The 16,974-nt window shown below is 35.8% G+C and overlaps 1 protein-coding gene across 1 annotated transcript in view; it reads right to left on the reverse strand.

Annotated features, from left to right (window-relative positions):
• Window positions 1–16,974, reverse strand: part of TGFBI (transforming growth factor beta induced) — a 48,066-nt gene that overhangs the window by 25,960 nt on the left and 5,132 nt on the right. The window contains exons 2-3 of the mRNA XM_087709515.1: window positions 13,057–13,155; window positions 1,020–1,084 (exon numbers count right to left, since the gene is read on the reverse strand). Of these exons, the coding sequence (XP_087565641.1) occupies window positions 1,020–1,084; window positions 13,057–13,155 (164 nt within the window). The remainder of the gene's footprint in view (window positions 1–1,019; window positions 1,085–13,056; window positions 13,156–16,974) is intronic.

Raw genomic sequence — 16,974 nt, forward strand, 5'->3', positions numbered from 1 at the left:
TAAAGATAAAGATAAAGAGATATCAGATATATATTATACACTAAAGAATATGTAGGTTTTACCTAACACACTATATATGCCTTGTCTGTGTGTCAGTTGTACCGAACGCATGAATGTAATGGTGCTGCATAGGCAGGCAGATAAAATGAAGTGAGACTGGTTTATGAGCAGTTTGCTAGGGAAGGGAAGGGAAGGGAAGGGAAGGGAAGGGAAGGGAAGGGAAGGGAAGGGAAGGGAAGGGAAGGGAAGGGAAGGGAAGGGAATGATAGGAAAGGCAGTTGAAAACAGGCAGAAAGAAAAGAAATCTGCTCTACTAAGAGAAAGCAACAAAATGGAAACTCGAAAGAGGTAACTGAAGAAGATAAATGGTAGCATTGCTGTATCAGACAAAGTGTTTAGTTCAGTTCTGTTTCTAGAAAATGCCTGCTAAGAACTTCTTTGTCATATTTCCTAAGGCAGCTTATTTCTCCTTACATTCCACGCACACCCCAAACACATTACTCTTGAAATTTAAGTTTCCTTTAGCCATCATAATTAATAGCCATTGACAGACAAAAATAGTGTGTCTTATGGAAATGCTGAGGAAATAAAATTCACTATAATCTCCCATTTGCCTGTGTAACAAAAGCCAAAATATGTGACAGAAAATAGGGATAAATAAAATTAGGACTGAAAGGTTTTACTCTGAGATGCCAGATGAGAATCTGCTTGCTCTGTATATGTGTTAACTAATTAAATCCCGCACATAGGCAATACTGTACTTGCCTTGCTAACTATTTAATATTGTATATACTTTGAAAACAGAAAGCATAATGACTGGTTTTAAATGTTAAAAAGAAGCTGCCACTTTTTATATCACTCTGTTTAGAACAGATATTAGAAAAATTCTTATTATAACTTGCTTTTTTTTCCTTATTGTTTTATTGCTCATTGGTCAAATCAAGAGATACATTGATCACTACAAATTTACATGGTTCAAACTGGGGAACCTGTAAGTGTCACTTAATAATCTTATTTACCAGCTGGGCAGCCTTTTTCTCCAGGAACTTCTTCATATCCAGGGCAACATTCGTAAGCGACAACTCTGTAGTGAGAAATATGCACAGCATAATAAGATAAATCAACCAAAATGTCAGTTACCATCTGGCATAATTGATACAGTGAAAGTTGACTGAAATTAAGTTATATCAGTCTGCATTGACCTATCATTCTGTAATTTGTGAACACCAACCAGTGGTAGGATCCTGCCAGTTTAACAACTGGTCAGTAATTGTGCACTTGGCGCGCACACATGTGTGCAGCTTTAAGAAAACTTACCTTCTGCATTGCTGCTGGGAAGTAACACAGCTGAGGCGTGGCAATCCGCTGTGCCGTGCGAATCAGCTGAGAAGGTATAGATCAGTAAAATGCAGGGGATGGGTGGGCCCACCTGATTGTCGGAGCAAATTGGTTCACTCCCAGGTGACCATCAGAGCTGCCGGTTTGCCCAAACCGGTTTGAACTGGTCAAATCCCACCCCTGCCATCAATCTTCCTGAAAAGTCATATAGAACAACTGGAAAGATGATTGGTAAGTTGAGAAATATCCCCATGGTGAAGTTAATTGAAAAATGATAGAGTAGTCAGGGGAGGGATTCTAAAGATGAACTGGAAAATCAATGTGTTTTACTATAAAAGGAGTGGCAGAACCAAGTCAAAAGGTGAATCAGTCTAGAGTTCTCCATCTAGCCACAAATGAAGTAAGTCCAACCTCTCTTGAATTTCATTTATCCTTATCTAATGCTAAGATGGTGCTAACCATTAATGAGTAGTTTTCTGTGCACAGGATTGATTAGCAATAAATCAGTTTAATTGGAGCTTCATGTGTAGTCCTGATCTTTTGCGCCATTTTGGGGAGCAAGATCTACTAAGGGGGTATCACTTTAGCAAAATGTGCATAAAATATATTCATTGAAGCCCACATCATATATTGTTTTCTAACTGTTAAACATATATCCATTCTTTGCATCTTTCTAAAGCTTAAAAAGTTTTAATTCTTCTATGTATATCAGGGTGATCAACTGTAATCTACATTAAAAGTAACAAAGTGAATTTTTTTAGCAGATTAAGCTACTTTGGTATCTGCTGGGCTCCTACATTGCATTTAGTCACTGTTTGGATGATATCCATAATTCCATTATGTTTATTATCTTAACAAGCTATCTAACATTTTTTCTCATCAAGCCCCAATACTAGAATAATAGATCTCTCCTTGGGAGATAATTTTTGCTTTCTTTGACCAGCATACTTGACTAGGAATTGATTTAAATATTTTTTTTTCATTCTCTTGTACCAACTTATATGAACTCATGGCTCAATTTATACGAACTCATATCCCAACTGTATTATGAGCAATCAGGTAAATAAACCAGCCAATGAATGTACCTCTGTGTTGTAAATAAACATCCAGGCCAATTAGTTATGTTCTAAGGTTGTTTTTTTTTTAAAAAAAAAAGATCAATGCTCAAATTAATGAGTTGCCTTTGACAAATTTAACAGCTGCTGGTGAGTTGTCTTTTCTCTGCCTTCTAGCAGAAGACTAGATAGAATATATAGAAATAAAAGTCAGCATTAAAAAACACTCCATTTTATTATTATTTTTAAAGAACAAAATAAAAGCTATGGTTTTCTTTTTCATAAGGAAAAAAAGCTTCATCTTTCCCCAATATTGGTTAACTTCTAAATATGCTACTTTTACAAAAGCAGACAATGTAATCTAAGTGTCAAAACAGCAAAGAGGGTAATGTATTTGCCTGTGGGTTTAACCTATAGAATTGACTCAAAAGCAAGTAAGCCTTGTTCAATTAAAATGTTATGAAATATATAGGAATGTATCTGTATATGAAATAGGAGAAAATCATTGGATGGCAGCAAGTTAAAACTATTTGGCATTTTATGATTTGATCTTTAGTGTGTTACAGGATGAAAAAAATTCTTTAATATAATTACATTTTAAACTGTGCAACAAATACAAATACATTTATAAAAACAGACTCTGTTCTGCAATTTCCAAGAAAAATTACCTAGGAAAACCCTGACTCATTGTCTAGACTTTATATATATATATATTCTCCATATGGGAAATGTTTTCCTTAAATAATTTGCTTTCTTTGATGCTTGGAGCTTTCAACACCCCACTGGTACACTTTCCAATCTCACACTAACTTTTTCTTTAGTACAGATATACACATTTATATGGCCAATTTGGTAACCAAATAAACTCACCCTTAATAGTCTAGACAGATTTTTAGTTCAAACCAGAATTACACACACACACACACACACACACGCACACACACACACACACACACATGATTAATGGAGAATTCAGACACAGTTCAGCATCAAGAATTCCCAAGATAGAATGTTGTTTCTCAAAGGCTTATTTATAGAGAAATGGGTGTTAATGACTGCTACTAACTGGCCAGAAACCTAATGTATACAAACTTAGAAGGGCAGTCTGAACACTTCAGTAGAAGTGTTTGCTTGATTTGGTGGATCAACTGCAAATTAATGAGCACAGATCCTAAGGGAATAAATGACTAAAAAGAAATTGCTTGTCTTTAAGTTGATGTCAGCAGGGTTCCACATATTATGGAGAAATAAATCTGAGGGAAATATACACAAAATAGACAGTTGTAGCTCAACATTATTATTCTATACCATCTTTATGGGTCACTACTTAGCCTAGGTAAATACCTCTCTCATGAAAAACAGAGGTAGTAGAAAGGAAAATGTTGAGTTTGAAGAGCCTCATATGTGTGCAATAGCACTGAAAGCGTAGCAGATTTACTTATGACATCTAATTATTTATTCCACCACTGCTTGAACCTTTATCCTAGTTATATCACTGGCTGGATGAATAGTAACCAGAAGCCATTCCCAACATCTGCTTCTCCAAGTGGTATTATCTTGTGGTTAATAGTTTTATTAAGTTTGTTTCCTATGAAAGAAAAAAATAAACATGTCCTTTTAAACAGTAAGAACTGTCAGACGGGAGGGCTGCAAAGCACTATATACTAAATAGACTAGACTAAATAATATTGCGATTATTGTTCAGGTGCAGAATAAGCAGCCTGAAAAAAAAAAGACACTGCCTATCTCTATGCTAAGCTGCAATTAAAAACCAAGAAGGCTTTTGAATTCCTAGTTCTAGTTATGTTACACAGAGATAGAAGAGGAATTTTTATGGGCTAAGTTCTTAGCTTAGCTTCTATGGTAAGTCCCTCATGTCAAATTAAAAACTGAGTTTCACATATTTTGTTCCTAATGAAGGAACTGATGAAGGATGTGATGGCACACATATTACATATTTGGGTCAGAATCAACTGGCTTCCTGCTCCATTTTCCTGTTTGGTTTTTCTCTTGGAATGGTACATGGGAATGACCTTGAGGGAAGAGAGGAAGTGATGTGTCCGAGGGAACAATCAGACAAGAGAGGGTGGATCCCACAGTTGCTTAATGGTCAGAGAAAAAAAACTTAGGAAGGACCCACCCTAATTGATCAGGCTAATAAGAGAAAGCAGGAAATCTGCAGTTTCAGACTTGCAAGATTCTGTTAATGTAGTTTTAGAATAAAATAAAGGTAGCTTAACTGATCATGTTTCCTTTCTGGTTTGCTTTGGCATATTGATACCTGCTTTCTTTCCCAGTTTGTAACTATGCAATGATGTTCTGAATTCTGATTCTCCTGGCTTCCAATGTCCTGTATGCTTTAGTAATATATAACTCAGATCCAAGTGTTGTCTATGATTATCCTTATTAATGCAAAAGTTATTGACCAGCCCTCCTTTACCAAACACAAACCGGAGAAATTGGATGAAATAGAATACAGATAGTCATGGCAACTATCCTGTACATTGGAAGTATGGAATATTGTGTCCAGCAATTGTTTTAGACTTCAAGCCCATAATCTCTTGCTAATAGGCATGCTGGCTAAAGCTGACACAAGTTGACATTCAAAACCTCTAGAAATTTCTTAATTGCTTACCTGCTACATTTCTCTCTCAAATCATTACTTTTTAAAGTCTCTTTTATAGTGACCTAGGAGTAAAGGTATTCTTGTTTGCATTCATGTGGGATGGAATTCTTACAGACTTATGCCATTCCTGGTAAACTAAATCATTCTGTTACAGTCATGAGTAAAATAAAAAATAAAAATGTAAGGATGCTATCAGGGAAAATAATTCTTTGCTTCAACATCTATCTTTGAAAAACTATCAAATTAACTAAACAGAGTTCTTCTTTCACTGTACAGTTAATAAAATATTGTGATATCACTTTAGTTGCCATTGCTCTTAAACCAACATCTTATCCAAACATATACTGACAGTTATACAACCTACTTCTCCATGCAGTCTAATTCCAAATCAAACATACATTATAAAACTGGGAATAAAAATTACAAATTAATGATGTCAGTAGTCTATAAGGAAAATATGTATTACAGATGGCACTTTTCCCCAATGAGGTTGGCTAAAATGTACCTGAATACACCACCAGACTGCTGGAAATACAGACAAAATCAGGGAACATACTACCCAGGGGTGGGTTCCTGCCAGTTCTAATCTCTTCTATAGAAGAGGTTCCACAAATCTATAGTGCCGTTTAGAACCAGTTCCAGCTCCCTCCCCCCACCCATCCACATATCATCAAGATGAAGAGCGAGAGGAGGAATTCTGGGAGTTGAAGTCCACAAGTCTTAAAGCTGTCAATTTTGAACACCCCTGAGATTTTTCTCTAAACGGATAGGGGTGCAAGGATCATGTAACTTGACAGCTTTAAGACTTGAGCGCTTCAAATGCCAGAGTTTCTGAGCCAACATTTTGGTTGCTAAGCAAGAGTGTTGTTAAGTGAGTTTCACTACATTTGGCAAGTTGGCCATGCCCACCCAGTCACATGACTGGCAAGCCACTCCCACTCAGTCACATGGCTGGCAAGCCACTCCCACCCGGTCACATGGCCATTAAGCCACTCCCACAAAGCAGGCTATACCTACAGAAGAGGTTCTAAAAAAATTTGAAACCCACCACTGATACTACCATATGTGGTGGACATGTCCAAAAGCAAAACAATATTGGAATAGAATAAGAAAATGGCTAGAAAAAAAAACCAAACAGTAAATAGACATGAAACCAGAATTATTTTTATTGGGAATATTTACAGGGAAGAATGATAGAAAAACACAATATTTAATTTTACATATTACAACAGCAGCAAGAATAATGTATGCACAAAATTGGAAGAATAACAATATACTATCAGAGGAAAATGTGATAAGGAAAGTTTTAGAGTGTGCAGAGATGGATAGATTCACAAAAGAAATTAAAGATAAAGGAGAAACAGATTACTATATAGTATGGAATTATTGGTATAAATGGTTAGAGGATAGGTGTAATGGTTAAGGATTAAATGAAGAAGATATGGGAGTTAGAAATTAGTAATAAACTTGTATTAATGGAAATGACACATAATGATTGATTGTAATATATGAATATATTAGTATGTATAAAATTTATCTACATGTATAGATAAAAATAGATTGAGGGAGGAGGGATATATAATGGATGTATACCAATGTGGAAACATATAGAAGGAAAATGTCAATTTTTTTAAAAAAAAACTTGTTTAATAAAAATTATTTAAAATAAAACTAGGAATATCGCAGGAATTCCATGTTCTTTATGAAAGTAACAGGACTATGCTAATCTTCACTTTTTATGTATATTTTCACATCAGATTTCTGATGCTGTCCTGCTCCACTCCCACCCCCATAGGCCTTGGAAGCTGGTTTTAAAAAAAATAGCAACAACCAAAATAACCAAAAACAGTCCCTGAGTAAAAATAGTTGCTATGTCCCCCCACCCCCCCACCCCCAGTCTAGTCCACCCCAGTCTAGTCCATTGAATTCATAAAACTCAAGGATTCCTTTTCAAACTGATTTAGCATAACTCTTCGGGCATAATAACAACCAGCGCAAGGAAAGCTTTGTTCAGGCAAGAAAGAAGGAATGTGGAACAAAGGAAAGCTCAATTATTTTCCATTACTGATGGCATTTATACGAGCACAAGAGCACAGCAACTAGTAGACCTTTATCAGAGAAAGACAAACGATGGCTGAGCATCAAAGAACTCTGAGAAAACCTTCAAATAGCAAAATGATTGCTCACCTTACAAAATAAAAACACACCAGAGATAACTCTGAACTGTCATGTGAACCAGAGGACACATAGATTTTTGAGAAGTTTTATAATGACATTTACCCATCAGGTTTCCTCAGGTCTATGGGCTAAAGAGAGACCACAACATCTGGTGATAGAAGGGAGAAATGCAGTGACATTAAATCAGAGGTTTGGAAGAAGAACAAGATCAGTTCATCTTCCTTTGATGTTATGAACAAACATTATATCTTTGCCTTGGAAACACATTTTGGGAAACAGCCTAAAGGCATTCAGTATTAAAGAATTGTACATTTACCTCCTTTTCTATCACAGTCCAAGACCATCTTGTAAATAATAATATCCCTTATTTTATTATCGTGGCAGTTCTTCAAGATAGTTTAACTAACAGCAGTTAAAGTGCTTTGTGGCAGAAGAGATTTAAACCCACATTCCCTTATACTTATTCCCATAACTTTTTATACGGCTTATGATTTAATCATCAATATACATATAAATTAGTGGTGGCATTCAAATTTTTTTACTACCAGTTCTAGGGGCATGGCTTGGTGGACGTGGTGTGGCTTTCTCGGCATGACTTGGTGGGCAAGGCAAGGCAAGGATACTGTAAAATCTCCATTCCCTCCCCACTCCAGCGGAAATAAACTGTAAAACCTCCATTCCCTCCCCACTCTAGGGGAAGATTATTGCAAAATCCCCATTTCCTTCTGATGAGCTGGGACTTGGGAGGCAGAGAATAGATGAGGGCAGGGCCAGTCAGAGGTTCTCTGAACTACTCAAAAATTCCGCTACCGGTTCTCCAGAACTGGTCAGAACCTGCTAAATACCACCTGTGATATAAATTCTCCTTTGCAGAGGTTTAAAACTGCTTCTATGTTAACCTTTTATAATCAGATTTGGTTTTTCCCACAGGCAAAACTGGGAAGGTAGCCTCAGGGTGGCAAACATTTCTATTCATATCAGTTGTATTTGTGCCAATGAACCAGCACTTGACTCAATGGGGACTTAAACAGAAGACCACATATGTGAATCTCTGGATACTGAAGTCACCTTTCTGTATTAGAGCAAAAGGAAGGTAGTGAAAGATTATATATCAGAAACCAGGATTGCAATTTTTAGATAAAAACAAATACATCACCTACCAAATAATTAATTACATTCTAATATTTGGGATAAGGTTTCTTCCTTTTTGTTTTGAAGAATTAGTTCTCTAAAAAAAAAGCAATCAAGCAGCATTAACTGGACCCTAATTTTTAAATCCAAAGTGCTCTACTTTTTTTAAAGAGTGACCTTGGATTTTCAATCCTTCCTGAGGGACCCATACATGATTTATGTCTTTTCAAGAATCAAGTGAGTTAAATTATATTTGAATCAAGCTAAGAGAATTCAGCCACTGCAAATACAGCAAGGAAGTGGAATTTAGTGGGGATTTAGATATCAGTAAATTAAATGTCAGAAGCTTTGAAATTTCTAGAAACCTGATGCTAGAAGCTTGATGGGGCAGATGTAGGATTTAAAATATCTCTCCATCTGACACCCTAAAAACAGTAAGAAGAAAATCAGAACAATTCTAACAGCATAATATTCACATCCTCTCACATTAAATCCTTTGATACACTTTTGCTATCGGCAATTCCTATCAATAATTATTAATATAATACTTTACTTATTTATAACATTGTGTTTCATTGTAGCTGAAAAAGTAATAGAGGTGGAACAAATTACCTCTGTAAAATTCAGGAAGAGAGAAATCAATATTTTGAGGCTGGAAATCCACAATCAGATTTTTTTTTTCAATCAGAAAAGAATCTTTTATGGGCAATAGTAGGTCCAAATGATAAAGTATAATTAACATACTTGAAGGGATGATGAGGAGAGTCAGTTTACTGTAGTGGTTAAGGCATCGGCTAGAAATCTCAGAAAACAGTGAGTTTTACTCTTGTCTTAGGCACAAAGCCAGCTGGGAGATCTCGGACCAGTCATTCTCCCTCAGCCCCAGGAAAGAGGTAATGGCAAACCAGTTCCAAAAATCCTTCCTAAATTTGCGACCAATTTAAAAAGGGAATTATAGTAACTATTGTCATAGTAATCTGAAAAAATGGTTTATGACATAATATAGAAATGAGTTAGAAAAGCTTCCTTTGCTTTTTCTATTGACTTTATTTCTACCTGTTCCTTCCAGATGGTGAGTTATATCTCCTTTTTGGAAGATAGCAAGTACCTTCTGAGACTTCCATACAATGTCTTTTTGTTGTTGAAATCAGAGAATGGTTTGTACTCCTCACACAAATGTGGTTTTTCTAGTAAAGATGAGCACAATGAAGTAAGAAAAACCTACATCTGTGTTTAAAATAGAATAACGATCTAATCCCTTCTACATGTCTTATCATGTATGTATTCTTTTCAACATACATATTTTAATTATAGAATGTAGAATGTGAAAATCTATCTTGAAAAACTTGCTTTAATTGGAGTCTGCTGGCCTGTTACAAGTGTCACAAGCTATTCATGTTTGGACTTGAACAGGATAGTAGCAATTGCACATAGAATCATAGCTTCTATGGAAGAAGCTGTTTCAGCCAACAACATGGAAGTCTACAAGATAAAGCATCCCTAATAGATAGTAGTCCATGTCCTTAAAATAAAAGATGAACCCATCATTCTTCTGAATAATTGATTCTATTTAAGTATCTCCCATTTCAGTGCCAAAAAGCTTTTAGCTGTCTGTCATCTCTGTCTGTCCAAACTTAGTATATTGCTATCACTAAAGTCTCCCAATACAGCAGTGTATCTCAACCTTCACAGTTTAAAGATGGGTGGATTTCAGTTCCCAGGATTCCTAAACCAGCTTGCTGGCTGGGGAATACTAGGAACTGAAGTCCACACATCTTCAGACCGCCAAGGTTGGGAAACACTGGTTTACAGTCATCTTCATCTTTGGTTAAAAAGTTTTTACCATTCATAAACCATATATAATGAGCCATGGTGGCACAGTGGTTAGAATGCAGTTTTGCAGGCTAATTCTGCTCACTTTGTTCTATCCTGACTGGCTCAAGGTTGACTCAGTCTTCCATCCTTCTGAGATAGGTAAAATGAGGATCCAGATTGCTGGGGGCAATATGCTCACGCTGTAAACTGCTTAGGGAGGGCTATAAAACACTGTGTATATAAGTCTAAGTGCTATTGCTATGGCTATATAACACTCATGTACCAATTCTTAATACTTAGCTAAAACTCATAACTACAGTTAAAAATCTGCTAGAGGGTAGAAATTTTGATTAATAACTGCTTAAAATTGGCAGTGGAACAGGAAATAAATGGTCCAGAAATGTTTTTTTTAATATATTGGTGATTAGGTGCTTTAATAAATGTACTGTTATTATTAATTGTTACAGCCCAAGTAAGAATTTTCCAGATATATCGATTTTTGAATATCTTTTTACAATGGCTGTGGATCATGTTGAATTGGTTAATAATTGGAAAAGAGATGCTGCTGCTGCATTTGGTCATGTTCCAGTAACTTTATCAATTACAAGAGTTATTCCACTTTTTTCAAGATGGTATTTAAATGCATCATTCCCGACCATCTACTTTTTATAAAACAGATATAACCAAAAAAAAAGTTTTTTTTCTTAGAATGAAGTATTCTGTGAATGTCTCAGTTGTTTGGGATATATATATGATCATGTCATTGCTTGTGTTTCATAGGGGAAAAAACACCATCAAATCATGAAATAAGAAAATGGAAGGTGGGGGGGGGAATAAAGAATGAATGCAAAGCGATTAAGACTAGAATTACATAAATCTCTGCTATCCAGAACAACAAGTTCCATCTTTTGCATAAAATATGCAAGCCACCCCTTATTAATATGTTCTTCAGACTAAAGATACCCAGGTTCCTTCAGTCACTCCTTACAGCAACTTCCCTGGACATTTACCAATTTTTCATTGCACTTTTTCAAATGTAACATCCATGAACAGTTAAGTACTCAAGGTAAGTTTTGACAAATGTAACATAAAAGCTGAGAATCTACTTCTCATGATCTCACCAGTCTTACTCTGTTCCTATAATCTATGATTGCATTTCCTTTTTTTTTTTATCCTGCTGGCTCACATTCAAGCTACAACAAGGCACTCAAATCCTTTTCAAGTATATTTTTGCCAAGTTTGCTCTCACCCTTCCCACCTGCTTTTTATCCTTTTGTTGCTCAATGTTGGACTTAAAATTTATTTCTGTTGAATTTCATCTTGTTAGTTTAGACCTGTCAAGATCATTTGAATTTTGATTATGTATTCCCTAGTACTGATAACCCTTGCCAACTTTCTGTCTGCTACCAATTTGATAAGCCAACCACCTCTCTTGCATTCAAATTCTGTGATCAAATAATGGAAAGGCAGGGCCTAACTTAAGTCAATGGGACATCTTTTCAAAATCTCCTTGCAGGATGGCACAAAGCCATAAATAAGCACTTGTGTGGTCATTGTTTAACCAATTATGATCCACCCAACAACAGTCTTTTCCAAGCTATATCTGGACATTTTGTCAAGCCTCACTTTACATTTTTGGCAAACCATTTCTGAGAGGCAGCTTCACCACGAAGACCAGACCATGGCTAGGAAGGCTAAGACTACTTTATTGAGAGTAGCTATAATAACAGAATCTGGCAAATCTGATTGTGCTTTTACCTCCTCCTCATCTAATACCGATATGAATTAGGGAGATGTCTATTTGAGACATTCCTGTGTACTTCCTGCTTGTTTTGAATTGAGGTTTTTCTCCCTTGTTGCTTTGATAATGGATCTCATCTATCTATTATACATTAAGATTATGTCCCTTACTCTCTACACTGAACATTGGAAATAATAAAACTGTCAATTTTTATAACATTCTTTGATACTGTATGTTCCCAATCAACCTCCTCTTATAACTCTTCTGATCTAGGGGGGGAAAAAAAGGAATAGGGTAGCTATTTCTTTCCAGAGAAAAGTACTATATTTTGGGATTCAAAACCCCCCATAAATGCCATGGTGCTGAGGCTTCATTATAAAAGTGCATCTCAAATACAGAAGGGCATAATTAAAAGCTTCAAACCTTCCAGAGCTTTCAATATACAACTCTCCAAACACTGCCAGCAGCAAACCGTAAATGCCCATGTGATGAATAGAGGTTATTAAATCAGCGCAGAATCAGTATCACTAAAATGACTTTATTGAACTGCAATTGATTTTTCATATATATTTTTTTCATATAAATTAAATTAAGCAAAATTTTATCCTGGGCCCACCACTTTGCCATCCCTACTTACTTGCAACCATTGATGTAAAAACATGTATATGCTTTTGCTCTAAGACACTGGTTCCCTTAAAACATATTTTCCCTCTTCTAACAACTTCTGTTGATTTCATCTTCTATAGAAACATATTTATCATCACAGATGATCAACCTATAAGTTACTCAGGCCAGGTTAGCTGTCTGGTTCTTTCATGATACTTATATTTATCTCATCCCTCAAATTCCAAATTTATTCGACCTTGGGGAGGATACACCTTTCTCAGAAGCCTAGAAGACTTTAGCAGAAGACTGGCAGTCAGCCAGCCTGTATAAATTCCTAACTGAGTGCAGATTGCTTCTTCCTTCCAAGAGTATGCATCAAGGCCATTTTCCCCCCAGGAAGCTTTAAGCTAAGCTTGTTGGATTTGCCAGGGCAGACCTCAGATTGATTTGCAGATATCCCTCATGGGGCTGAAGAAGTCAGGAAGAAAACCTTACTTCATTATTCATTTGCATGCCTGTTGAGCACAAAAAGAAAAACGTTCTCCTTTTTCTTAAACCTTACTTACGTTGATTTTCCACATATTTTCTTCTGGTACCACAGTTTGCAATTCGGCATGTATTTCTTGTTGGTTCCAATGAGTTTCAGCACAGCACATACATTGGGGCTACAAATCAAAGGAGAAATATTATTGTGCATTTCTCCATTCACAGCTTGGCATTCAAACATGTCTTGAGAATACATCAGAAATAAACACTGCAAAGATTAAGAAATGTTTTATTGTTGTCATTGTTGAACTTCCAGGAGATAGAATATAAAAGAACTATTATAAACTCAACCGGGACTTGACATTAAAGCAAGATCAGGGCTTGTCTTCCTCTGAATTAATAATTAAAAAATACTTTTTCCCCTCTGACGATCATAACAATAATTTTAAGAGCTTAAGTTAGAACAGTATATTTTCTATCAAGGCAGCTAGCGAATGTACCACCAAATATCATTGGTTATACTGCCTCAACTCTCTTACAACCATGATTCAAGATGTCTCATGTGTACATGGTTAAGAAAGCTATTTCAAGTCATGTCTTGATGATAAGTCTTCATGGTTTGATGATAAGGCTGGTTGTTTGATTTACGGTATATAGCCTCTTATTTCAAATTCATAACTCTGGACAAGTTACAGCAGTTAAAAGCAATATAAATACTGTATATAAAACCAGGTAACAAATTGTATAATATAATCTGCACCTGAAATATTCAAAACTATCAATATTCCACACAACAACTATGCACTTTATTCCACATCTGGTCCCCAGTTCTGGGTGGCAACGTCATGTCTCTAAATCCTTGCAAAAGTTTTTAGGTTTGGAGCCAATCTGATCTTTAGGAGAATGTTTTAGCAAAGGGCAGATATCACAATAGAACATGCTTTCTTCTTTGACCCTACCAGTTGACATTTCCTAAAAGACAGGATTCTCCTGTCAAACCTAATGCAATGTCAAATCCATACTTTTGCATGCATGTTATCATGCTGTAACAACACATTACATATGGATATGCTACTGCCAATATTCCTTGAAATGTTTTGTGTATAAATATAAAAGTATATAAAGCTGAATTCATAGTTAGCTGAGCTCCCTTTGGGGTAGCACCAAGAGAAAACAATATATTAAGTAGTATAGAATAAGAAATAAAAGAAATGTTGAGATGGCAATGAGTTATGGCCACCTCTACTTTTGAAAGAAAAGCAATAATGTATTTTTAACAGTCTGTTTCAGCTTACGCATAATAATAGGACAGGTATACATGAAGAGAACTATAGAAAAGAATAGAATAGGAATAGGAACCTATCAATTATCTTCCAGCTCCAACATTATCTTTTTATTTAGTTCTACCATTAAACAATGAAAATGAACTCATGAGAAACTCAACTAACTCAATATTCAATAATAAGAATAAGTAAATCATAAAATATAAAAATCTGCAAATAGAAGCAGAATGCTTCTGGCAAAAGAAAGCAAAAATATTATCAATATTAATAGGTGCCTTGAATGTCATTCCATCTGAACACTATCAGCATTGAAAAAATCAGCATCAGTCAATTGCAAAAGGCAGCTTTATTTGGAACAGCTTACAACCTGAGATGGTTAAACAACAATATCTGCCTATCTTAGGTCCTTGGGAAGGACTTGATAGGGGGACAAAAATTTAAATTCCAGTCTAAAAATCTGGTGGACTGTGAAATGGGAAGGTAAATCAAATGCTGCTGGAAGTGAACAGTATTTTATGTGCTCTCCCAATGAAGATCAAATGATGGTATGGATACTCCTTAGAGTTGGATTTGGATGTGGGAGTCCCCATTTAAATGATCGCTTAGCAGCCAAGCTCTTTCATTAGCCTTGGGGAATCATTTTTCCCAAGATGCCTTCAATCAAAAGGTAAGGTTGAGGAAAGATAACAGGCTACCCTCAACTTCTTACATTTTTAAAAGAAATTAACAATATCCAGGAACAAACCCATTAACTAGTCTGTGCAACTGATGTTCCAGTTACTAATACCAGACCTACTTGCTTTAAAAAAAAATACTAGTGGACATCCCACATCTTGTAGCAGTCAATCTAAGTTAGCTAAACAGCATAGGAATTGGCATATTCATTTCTTATGAATCTGGTCCTATATTTAACTGGAAACGTTACTGAGATTGACGTGAGCCACCATTGGGTTAGAATGGTTTTTATAAGCTAAATAAGTGGGGGAGGGGTTAGTTTCCATTTGCAAGGAGATAATATCACAACAGTAGACCAATAAAATTGTTGGGCAGCCTTCCACAATCTAATTCACTCTGGGAGGTTGGAGTATAACTCACATCATCTCAACACTTCCATTGTTTGGAAGAGTGGGAATTATGATCCAGCAACTCTGTCTATAGTTCACGAGATAAAAATCTCAATGCAATTCTTAGATAAACAGGCCATTCAAAGGATTAACTTAATTTGCTTGAATTACATTCAAAGCCTTCTAAAAGCCTTTTATCTTTGGCATATATCAACTTGATTTCTTTCATCTTTGAGTTCAACATGCCTCTTGAACTTTAATGCTATCTGTTCCATTTGATTCACGAGAACACACATCTCAAGGGGGGAAATGAAACCAGAGGTTCTTTCTTATGTAGGGTAGGCCAGCTGATAAAATTAGGTAGAATGGCTGCTTCAAACATCTGGTTCTGTGTGGCAAGGAAGAGCAACCCAGAATTATTATTGTTGTACAACATTGTTACACTGTGATGGGTGACCAGTTGCTTTGAGACTTTGTCCCTCAGATGCCAAAATAATTTAACTAAGAGATCTGGATTTCACTTTGACACAGGAAACAAACATATCTTGTGTCAGGCCTGACAACAAGCCAAGTAACACAGATATACATGTATAGATTGACGGCATCTGGACCTTTGGTTTGTTTCTCCATGGCATTAAATAAAAGGTTGATACCTATGACTTTAATGTATAAAATCAATAAACTCCAAGTATTCAAGCTCTGTCTTAGAACAGCACCTCTCAGCAAAAAGCAGAAATTCACATAATTTGGGCAGATAATACAAGCCTATGAATGGACAAATAATCACTATGATTATCAAAGTTAAGAGGAGTAGAAGGAAAAGAGAAACAGAGAAGGTGATGAATTAAGAAAAGATCTCTGAATTATCTTTGGAAGAGCCATGAGCTTTTTGAAAGGCCTGTCAAAAGTGTTGATATAGTTACCAGAAGACAAACTCAATTGGTTAGTATATTCCCTAACTATTAAGTTCTACTTTCCACCTATATGGTATATCTTGAGTGAGTGAGAATAAGTTAATACCATGTGGCTCATTATCCAGAGACAGGAGACAATTCATTCTAAAATAGGAAACTTGGCAAAAATTAATGATAAAGATGACAGTGAGGATTATGTGTACACATACAAATGTATACATACATGAAGTTTGCCTTAAACATCTGGTTTGACAAGCAAGTGCCTGTTTAAGTTGAAGAAAGGTTACTGAGGCTCTGAAATTCCACTGAAAGGGAACACCCTTCTTGGAAAGCCAAGTCAGTGGTTTGGCTAGACTTGCAAATTTGGATAATAATAATTGGAGAAACCCAAGAAATGCTATACAATTCTGATAGTGCAGAAATATACAAATGACAAAATGGATTAGCTGGATCCATTTGACTTCCTAGAAAGAAAATATAGTAGCCCAAATCGTTGAACAGTGGCAGGTTATAAAGAACATATCCACTAGTTTAACCTAGAGGCTTCTATCACATAAACACTGAAGTTCTGCTCAGATTTTTATTATTATAGAGGCAGAATCCTTGGAGTATATCTGGAAATATTTGTGACAATGGTCCACCTTATCAAATATTTTTTATCTCTGCAATGTATATAATGAATTTCTTTAGCCATAATCCAAATATCTGGAAAGTAAGGCAAGAAAGTTTACTCCTTA

Source organism: Thamnophis sirtalis, unplaced genomic scaffold (genome assembly GCF_051295495.1).
Source record: "Thamnophis sirtalis isolate CommonGarterSnake01/CBP01778 unplaced genomic scaffold, rThaSir2_p1.2 scaffold_3, whole genome shotgun sequence".
In the NCBI taxonomy this organism is placed as follows: Eukaryota; Metazoa; Chordata; class Lepidosauria; order Squamata; family Natricidae; genus Thamnophis; species Thamnophis sirtalis.